The sequence below is a fragment of the Strongylocentrotus purpuratus genome, unplaced genomic scaffold, assembly GCF_000002235.5.
Source record: "Strongylocentrotus purpuratus isolate Spur 01 unplaced genomic scaffold, Spur_5.0 spur5_scaffold_15, whole genome shotgun sequence".
Classification (NCBI taxonomy): Eukaryota; Metazoa; Echinodermata; class Echinoidea; order Camarodonta; family Strongylocentrotidae; genus Strongylocentrotus; species Strongylocentrotus purpuratus.
Genome location: NW_022145600.1, coordinates 26,914,732 through 26,925,395, shown reverse-complemented (window position 1 = coordinate 26,925,395; position 10,664 = coordinate 26,914,732). Strand labels below are relative to the sequence as shown.

At 36.3% G+C, this 10,664-nt stretch overlaps 1 protein-coding gene across 1 annotated transcript in view; it reads right to left on the bottom strand.

The window, feature by feature from the left end:
• Window positions 1–6,738: 6,738 nt before the first annotated feature.
• Window positions 6,739–10,664, bottom strand: part of LOC578068 (probable ATP-dependent RNA helicase DDX56) — a 30,310-nt gene continuing 26,384 nt past the window's right edge. Inside the window, exons 12-13 of the mRNA XM_030985923.1 lie at window positions 7,874–7,989; window positions 6,739–7,159 (exon numbers count right to left, since the gene is read on the bottom strand). Of these exons, the coding sequence (XP_030841783.1) occupies window positions 7,106–7,159; window positions 7,874–7,989 (170 nt within the window). The 3' untranslated portion in view covers window positions 6,739–7,105. The remainder of the gene's footprint in view (window positions 7,160–7,873; window positions 7,990–10,664) is intronic.

Genomic DNA, 10,664 nt, shown 5'->3' with positions numbered 1-10,664 from the left:
AGCGTTGTTGATGACTTGTATATCTTATATCTGTATTGTTGTGTATGAATGAAAGTAATCAAAAGCAATGCCTTGAATTGGAAGGGAACTAATCGACAATGTCAATTTTTATCAAGGTGACTAATACTTATTATGGGAATGGTGAAGGGTGATTCCAAACATTGTGGAATGAAATTTCCAGAAAATTTCCAATCTTGAAAAAAGGAAATTATGAAGTTGTAATCAAAATCTACAAAATTAATGATAGACGTGTAATATATAAACTAATATGAGGTAGTTACGCAACAGGTGAACTTCTTATCAACTATTTATCAAATTGATAACATAGTGAATTTTGAATGGCTTTGTTACCAAATGAACCAAATGGCAAATAAACCTATCTAAAATTCACTATTTAATGAATCTTAGGGATGGTTGTTAGGAAACTCAACTGTTCATATTAGTAAATATATCACTAATTTGTCGATTTTTATCAAAATGTCTCTAATAAACTGAATTCAAAATTGAGAACTCTCAGGAAATGTCATTCCTTAATGCTTGGAATTGACCTAAAGATGTCATTTGCTCGCTACCACCATCTTAAAGTACTCGTTTATAAGGTGAAGAAAAGACAATTAATTATATTGATTATAGAGCAATGAGATGAGGTTTAAAAAACGCACAGAGTTTGTATGTATTTTAAGGGACACTGTGAACTGGAACATTCTATGGCGTCGATGTGTAAAGGGGGACGGCTACCGAATGACATTGTGTGTTTGAATCGTGTATATATTCCAAGATGAATTCAAATGATAATGACATTGCGGAGACAATGTCTGTCATAGTGTGTTTTCAAACCATGTATTTGTCAAAAGGCTAGGTGACATGACAGGCAGCTGCTTAGTTTTCAAGAATTTTTTGTTGTTGATTTCATCACAATTTTGTTTGCTTTAACAAAACAAGAAAATCAAAGGAATATTCTCAATAACTTTTTAATCATGTCAACCAGAGCTGTGATGTCAAAAGTTGTATCCCTTTCAGGTTTATTTCTATCTAATATTTATTAATATCCTGAAATTCCTTCAAAAAATTTGCAAAATCAATTTTAAAACAATACTTTTTCATAATTCGCTCTGATTAAAATGTAATTAGGGAGGAATAAAAAATCAACAACAGTGATTAAAAACTGGCATTCATCTTGAAAATAGGCTCACCCTATAATCAAAAGGTGAATTTTAAATTAAAATGTTCAAGAATCTAGGTTGCATTATTTACCCCAATTTGTCCTTGTACGTGCAAGAGCAAATTTAAAGAGTTCATGAGTTCTAAAAGTTATTGAATCAATTCTATTGAACCTAATACAACAAGGCCTCATAATGCCTCAAAATTCATATCCTCGCTACAAATAATGCTGGGATTGACATGCACATGCCTAGTAGTAGACAAAAGGTTTGAGGCATCTAAAACAATGTCATTAGCCTTTAATAAACAACTTCAAGGTCAGAAAGTTGTCTTCTTTTTTTCTCCTAAATCTTGAAAGTGCAAACAATGGACAAGTATTGCAAAGGTTTGCAGGATGGACAATGTAAAATACTCTGGGAACCTGCTGGAATTGGAATTTTGACCCAGGCATATCCTTTAACAAACTAGGCGAGTCTTTGTATTATTTTGAGTTGGTCTTATCAAATATCTCCAATTTTGTTAACAGGGCTCTGGGCTAATAATAAAATGTGATATGATTTTTTTTCCACTTTCTTTTAATTCTTGAGAAAATCAGGAATCTTTGAAGAATGTCAAGTTCTCACCATTATTTTGTTTTTTAAATCAAAGTGATTTATTGCTGTGAGAGTGGGATGACGGTAATATTATCTGTACTACAGTCAAACCTGTCTATAGCGACCGCCCAAGGGAAACACAAAAAGTGGTCTTCGTAGACAGGTTCCTTTAGTACATGTCTCAATGAAAAAACATTTTCAAGGGAAACAAAATATGTGGTCCTTGTAGACAGGTGGTCAACTAAAGCAGGTTTGACTGTACCCTGAACTGTTAAACAAAGGTTCAAGCAAATTCAAATAGATTCTCTTTAATTGGATTTTCTTGTAACTTAAAAAAACCCTGCTCATATTTAGAGCTCTACTTTACATTTGGCTGTGTCCAATACGTAAATATATATCTTTCTGTCCCCAGACTTTTCACAGATACGTCACATTTGATTTACTATAACATATTGCTCTGTCCAAAAACTGAACATCATTTAGCAGTGCTTTCTTTATTTAAAAAAAAATGCCTTACCATATGTAACTGTATCAAATACTTGTAGCATTTTCATTTTCTCTTTTCTTACCTCTCGTTTTTTTTTTTTTTTGAAGTTATTTTAAAGTGCTTTTTTTTTTTACAGGATCTGGATATTATGACAATTGTTCTTTTTTTGTAAGGTAGAATTATTAATATTATATCTAATCCAAGTTGATTGCTTCTGCAAATGACACACTGTTATATCCATCCAATGTCAGCTGTACTGTATACATGGAGTTCAGTGTCCCAGTGTTCACTGCATAAATAGATATGTTATAAAAGATATGAAATTTAAAAAATTCACAGGCTGCAGCACGTGTCTTTATTTTACAATTTTGTTTGTTATGTAAAATGGGAGAGTGATCTGGAGTTGATGAAATCATCAATCCATATCATTATCATCTGTGTTAAGCCAAAGGGGTGTTACTACTACTAGTAACTCATATATATGCATGGACTTTATCACTAAATTAACTTGTGCAGGCTCAAAACAGTCTATATAAAGACATGTACCGTAAACATTTGTATGTGTGTGTGTGTGTGTGTGTGTGTAGTTTAGAACAAATTCATAATCCAGGTAGGATTTTGACCATAATGTAGAATAGCTTAGGCCCATACAGCATCCATGAGAATCTTTCCATGACCCCTACTTCTGTAATGGTACATTCCACTATTTAAATCTTTCTGAGCCACATTGACAGATCTATTGAGAGTGGAATATACCACGATTGAACAGGGGTACGGTAATCAACAGTTGAATGTTCCATATACAACTGTAATACACTGCAAATATGGTGTATGGCCTGTATAAAATATGCACTTTGCAATGAATTGAGGGACTTGCTTTCAAACAGGGTAATGTCTTTCACTCATACATAAATGGCACAGTCAAGTTTGGAATGTTCCATTTGAATATGGGTAACTTTACCAATGGATAAATTGTTGAAATGAATTGGGAGACTTCATTTTGAATAATAGGAATGCTTTTCACCTGTAAAAAATAGTTGTGTGAAGGTTGGAATGTTCCATTTGAAGATGAGTAACTTCACCAAGGATGAATTTATGAATAGAATTGGAAAACTTCATTTTGAAAGGGGACTTCCTTTCACCTGTGAATAAGAGAAGCGCTGTGTCAAAATTGGAATGTTCCATTTTAAGTTGGGTAACTTTACCGATGGATAAATTGTTGAATTGAATTTGGGAGACTTCATTTTGAATATTAGGGGGATGCTTTTCACCTGTAAAGGAAATAGTGGATGTATCAAGACTGAAATGCACCATTCGAAGCCGGGTTATTGAGCATTTGAACCTCTACATCAGTTTCTCTAATTAAGGTGTTTACCCAGGATTGAAAATTGAACATTCCATGGTGTAAAAATCAAAGATTGGCTATATTGCGCAATATTGCGCAATAGCTTGTAACGTTCGCAGTAAGACCTAGGATATTGCGCAATAGCTTGTAACGTTGACAGTAAGACCTAGGATATTGTGCAATAGCTTGTAACGTTGACAGGAGGACCTAGGATATTGCGCAATAACTTGAAACGTTGACGGTAAGACCTGGGATATTGCGCAATAACTTGAAACGTTCACAGTAAGACCTGGGATATTGCGCAATAACTTGAAACGTTCACAGTATTAAGAGCTAGGATATTGCGCAATAACTTGAAACATTACTCTGAAAACGATTTTAACTTCTTTGTTAAGGAAAATGATGCAATTTGTCATAACATTGTCAAATCACATGGAACTAACACTTAGCTTCGGTGCTTGCGCAGATGTCTCCTTTAACTTTACACGAACGCAACCAGCTTCGCGGAGACATTAAGCAATGGCTTGTCTTAATTTTGATTTCTTATGACAATTAACATCGTTTTACTAATATATACATAACATCGTTTTCAGAATTCCACCCAAAGTTTCTAAAGTGCCCCGATCACTGGCCGAAGCCAGATTTCTTGCTATTCATGTTTTCTTTTAAATAAAATGGGGAAAAATGTTTTTGAATACTCATTTAATAAGCATTTAGCATGAACTTGATAGGAGAGAAACATCACAACACAAAGGGAAAAACAGAATCAAAGAAACGCAGTAAAATAATATATTTATGTCCAAGGTAATTTATTTATACATCGGAAACACATTCATCAAGCCATCAGACTGAGTCACAACAATATTTCTCTTAATGAAGTACATACACAAATTTTGGGGCTCTTTCTTTGACTGGACAAGTTTATTAATGATAACATGTACTTTTTTGTTGTTCACTCTATCAAGTTGATGTATCAAAGCGCGATACAAAGCGGCCAAAAAAGAACACAACAGCTGAGATCTGTCCAGTAATTTCAAAAACAATTTTAAATTTGAAAGTTTGTGGTTTTACTGTGTGGGTAGTGTTCTGAAAAGGACAGTTGGGTTTGAAAGGGGATAGAAAAGAAGAAGATTGTGGAAGAGGTGAACCGGTATATTTGGGGTATTGTCCTATGGAGGACCACTTGGCATGGTGTGGATAGAGATAGAGAAATTAAGAGTCGTATTCTATCGCGATAAGAGTCATCAGGGCTGATGAACCAGGTTATGAATGCAAAGAGAGAACGAAGTTCAATTTTCCAAACTGGTTGACCGTTCATCATCTTAAGTCTCATGATGACAACAGTTTTGTCCATGATGTCTTTGAAATTATAGATCTCAGCTGCTTCATTTTGTTTTCGGGCCACCCTGTATACATTACTCACCCTTGGAATCGGACGATGCTCAATCTCCATAGGGTGGATTCAAAGCAGTTGCAAATTTTTTGAAATGCTACATGGTACATGGAGTTTGGTTAGTTTCTGAGACATTCAGGACAAATAATCAGACTGACAGATAATGTAATTGAACTAATAATTGAACTAATTGAATTAATAAGATAATCATGGGATCTTATAATGACACTGCATTTCATGGAAAACTGTTTCAAAGTCATTTTGAATCATTAATCATATAGAAAATAAAATCCTAATAAGGTATTGGTGTTTTTTTTTGCAAGCAAAATGTAACAGAAGTCATGAAACTTGCATATAAAACCATACACTAAATAGCACAAAAAGACCCAATAGTTTTACAATTTTTTATCACTGGGATATCATACATTTGATAAATACCTTTGATAAATATTATTAAAATTAAAAATCAACATGTCTCAACTTATACACCAGATTAGCTGTTTATTGATAATGATACTTTTGAGGTTTGAAATCGGTCAAAATTGAGTTAATATAGTCTGTCAAAATGCAAACTCCTTTTACAGAACATTCTTTTGCAGCTACTTCGTTCTGGATACAAAAGAGAAAGGTATAACTGCATCCGTTACCGAAGCCATCATGATGAACATGTTACGCATAAACATTGTTGCACTTTACTGCTGTTTAATGACACTTTGAATATATTCAAACACATATAATCACATGATACCACAAACAAAAGCAGGTTCTACTGATTTCAGTCTCTCTACCCCTGCAAATCGAGTACCAACACATGATCTTTGCATTCAATTCAATCTGAGCATTGCGCACCATTTTCGTCTCTGATACTCTTTGTTCATACAACTACAGGCACTGATATTAGGTTCAGTAATGTCAAGTTTTGAAAAGGGATAATCCTGATTTTAAAGATAAAGTTCTGGTCATGCGATTGCATTGTGAAAGAAACGTTGTGGAATTGATCAGAAAAGGTTGATCATCTAGCATATAAGTATTGGTGTGTACTGCAAGGTTCTGGCATCATCAAAGGATAAGAAATTTGGCCCAGTCTTGGTAAAGTTACAAGCAGTGTACACAGAAAGATATATATGGCACTACACAAACACCTACATTGTAGCATAAAAATCCGTCCTGAATTTTATGATGTTATACATGCCATATTTAGAATATTAAGGCATTTGAAGAGCCGTGCTTTTCAGGGAACATTATTTATCTGAAGTTCTTACACATTTGCATAATACAATGATAACGCTCACAAATTGTTTTTCAGCTCTTCCCAGAACTCAACTTCTCTTTAAGTCTCTTCAGAGTACAGTGTTTAACAGAGCTGCTGGATCACATAAAAACACATGTATCCTGAAGTCAGCAACCAACATGCAACAACTTGAAGTCTTGCTTGACGATTTTTTCTACAATTCATTCCAGGGGGGCGTTTCACAAAACTTGTAATCAGTGACAAATGACAGTTTTTGTTATAAGCTTCTGATTGGTTATCAGCAGATTTGTCACTGCTTTTTGACTGGTATGGAGATACCGCTCGCCAAATTACTTTTCGGTTTCCTTCCTTCAAATTGCTATTAATCACTCATGCGTAAAATATGCATCACATGAGTAGCATCAACTGAAAGAGGAGACTCTAAGCTTTCCAAATATGTATCATTCATTAATTATAGTTTTGATTAAGTTATGATAAAACATCAATACTTCTCGATTTCGTTTTTTCTGGGACGCACTGTATAGGGTTAGGTTTCCAATTGGGATTGGTGTTAGGTTTACATTTACAGTTAGGTAAAGTGTCTGGTTGTAGGGCATCACATTTAGATAATGCAGGATATTGACTGTGCAGAAACTGTCGACGGAGCTGGTATCACAGAACCCGGTGTCCAGTTGCAAGGCTGATCCGAGTGCTCGTCTATATGCTTCAGTCGGGTTAATCCATGATAACTTCTCTTTGAAGCACATTCTACAGATGGCATTGGTGTGAAATAACGGTTCATCATGCTCCTGGTAGTTCTACAAAAAGTCCTTTAAATGCTCAGTAAATAAGAGTCCAACTGGGTTCAGTATTAATAAAATTCAGAGCTGATATATCAATTCTTTCCCTTGTATTTGAAGCTCTGCAGGGGATCTTCTTCAGTTTTCCTCTGTAAAAAAAAGGATAAATAAGTCAATATTAATGACATCATGTAGAAAGAAAAACAATGCTTTAATGCAAACATGTAGTTTTAACAAAAAGAAAGATAGGTATTCAAGATATCCATGACAATCATACATGAATTGAAGAAATATTTTCAAAATGTACTGGTTACCATCATGAAGGATAGTTGGATGCAAATGAGCGCTCATTTAATAAGTGCAAAGAATCTGATACCTTTGCACTGTACACAAAGTTCCCTCCAGAATTCAAACTTGTAAACAAGACTTCAAAACGTCTTAACCCTTTTTAGAGCTTTAAATACAGTTTACAACTACCAGTACATTATTCATACCTTTACCAAATTTTGTGTGATTTTTTTAAGTACTGGTATGTGAAAATTTGATGTTCTGATTTATGTTTTTTGAAAAGGTGACATATTAAAGCTTATCTGTAATAGTTTATAGGAGGGATTAGACCATGCTGCAAGGTCACTGGACAGGTGGTTATCTCATCAACTCAGCTCTCAATTAACATAAGAAAAAGGGGACCATGGGGGACCAATGGTCACCGATTAGGCATTGTTTTCTATATAGAGGGAGCAAGTAGCTACAAGTAGGACAGTGTGGCTTTAAAGCACCGCTTCATATCAGAGAGCGTTGATACACCAAATGTTAATTTCGGTGCTATCACCATGAAGCCTTTGCCATAGGGATTCTCCTACCTTCATTTTGGCTACCCTGGACTCTCTCTTCTGCACGCCCTTGCCATCAGCCGCTGTCCTCTTGGGAGCTTTCCGTCTGCTTGTGGTGGGAATGGTTCCTCTCAAAGCCTTGGGGACTGATGAGAAATCAAAGAGATGAAACCTTAATTACAATGATACAGTGAAACCAGCTTTAGTGATTACCTGTCTACAAGGACCACATTTTTTGTTTCCCTTGAAAATGGTTTCATTGAAACATGTACTAAAGGAACCTGTCTACAAAGACCACCTGTCTTCAAAGACCACCTTTTTTGTTTTCCTTGGGGGGTCGCTGTAGACAGGTTTAACTGTATAAAGTTTGTCTCTAAGAAGGTAACATTAAAAGTCCATAGATTTCTGAAAGTTGCAAAGGCATATTTCTTTCTTTCTTTTGCTATGATTTACTAGTGTCATTTTACTGGTAATTAAATTCTTGCTAATTTGGGGCAATAACAACTGATGGTCAGCATGCATGGTTTTAATGTGAATATTTAGTTACATTGAAGCCCGTCTGCACTAGTTTGGCCAGGAGGGATTAGAGCTCCCAGCGTGGTCACTGACAGGTGGTTATCTCATCAACTCAGCTCTCAATTAACATAAGAAAAAGGGATCATGGGGGACCAACAGCCACCACTTAGGCATTGTTTGCTACATGTATATAGAGGGAGCAAGTAGCTACAAGTAGTGCAGTGGGGCTTTAAAGGAGCTTGACTTCAAAATCTTCAAACAAATCAAAATGCGACTGCATCTCCTATATGCCTCCGCCCTAATATCAGTAATATCAGAAATGGATGGAATTGTTCTTGAAATATCATGACGAAAACAAAAAGCCTATAATTACATGTCAACCAACGACTATGATCTTTGACCTTTGACCTACGTACTTCAAAAACTAATCATATCGTCTTCCTATGGTGATACATATTGTCACCAAGTTTGAAGTTCACACCTCCAGTAGATCTTGAGATATTGCAAAAATCAAGGCTAATCCGTGTAATTTCAGAGATTGACCCCGGTGAACTTTGACCAGTGACCTATATATCCCACAATCTAATCAGCTCGTTTTTCTACTGTGATACATGTACATACTGTCACTAAGTACGAAGTTCATACCTCAAGCTGTTCTTGAGATATCGCGTTAACAAGAAAACATAATGCCTCCGGTGGGCGAAGGCATACAAAATAACAACAAAGGTGGTCTGCACTTACATTTATTAGTACAGCGATTCATGTACATAACAAGTTTATGTTACCCCATTTCCTTGTTTAGTCAAATTGTTCCTATTTTCACAAAGTGACGGTAGTGAGGAAAATCCGCAAGCAAATTGTATGTGATTTTTATTCACTACCGTCACTTCGTGAAAATAGGGATGAAATGATTGACAAGTATTTTTATGAATGTCAAATACAGGCCTGGGCAATATGCAATTAATAAATAATTAAGAAAAGGAATTTAAAAAGGTTCATCTCTACCGATCTCCAAGCAATCAGGCTCCATCCTTGTAAAGTAAATACTTTAATGATTCATAAGATTCCAACCATTCAGATATATCATTAAACTGTTCAAAAGGAGTCCTGACACAGATCAATGCGAGCAATATTTAAAGTGTAAGCATACATGTAGATAGATTTTGAGATACGTTTTGCATAAAGTCATGCTCCCTGGATCCGATTCCTACCTCAGTTGTGAAGGAAAATGATGACTCGATGGCCATGCTTATCTCAAAGATAGTCAATGCTTCTCTACAGGAAGGGAAGTTTCCGGAAGAATTGAAACTTGCTCATGTTACTCCTGTTCTGAAGATGTCATCCCTAGATCGTGATGAGATGCACAGTTATCAGCCTTTCGCTAACCTGCCTTTCCTCGCCAAAGTCCTCAAGAAAGTAGTCGCCAACAGACTGACATCACACCTTCAGGACTATGACCTCCATGAGACCACGCAGTCTGTGTACAAGAGGCTCCACAGCGCGGAGACTGCTCTTCTGTAAATATCTATCATCCTGAGGGCAGTCGACAACAAGAAAGCGGTTATGGTAATTCTTTTGGACTTATCTGCTGCATTCGATGATTCAATACGATTGATCACAAAATCCTTCTTCAGAGGCTGCAACAGGACTTCAAGGTCGATGACACTGCCCTGGAATGGTTCAGGTCATATCTGCACTGCAGACGACAGGCTGTGAACATCAATAGAACTGTGTCGGATGAAGCTTCCTTGACCTACGGCGTTCCACAGGGTTCCATCCTCGGACCAATACTCTTCACGTTGTACTCTTCCCCATTTGGGAACGTAACCCGTCAACATGGTCTACAAGTCCACTTCTACGCAGATGACACTCAGCTGTATGTGACATTTGATCCAAGAGTGACAACTGATTAAAAGGCCATAGCTGCAAGGACGACCTCGTGCCTTGCAGATATCCATCAATGGATGGTGTAGAATTTCATTAAACTCAATGATGACAAGACCGAATACTTCATTATTTATCCATCAAACATGAGGAACGAGATCAGCTCCATGGACCTCCAAGTTGGCAATGTGTCTGCCTCTCCTACGGTAAGCGCCCGTAACCTTGGGTCCATGAAAATGGACAGGCACATTTCACAGGTATGTCAGACTGCTTACATGTACTTCCAGCTTCGTAACATTGCAGCTACTAGACCACCTACTGTGACTAATGCCTCCTCTGAACTCAAGTCCACACAACATGTATATAAGTATAATACAGCTGAGCTTCGGAAATGGAAAGACAAGTTAACTGAATTACCACA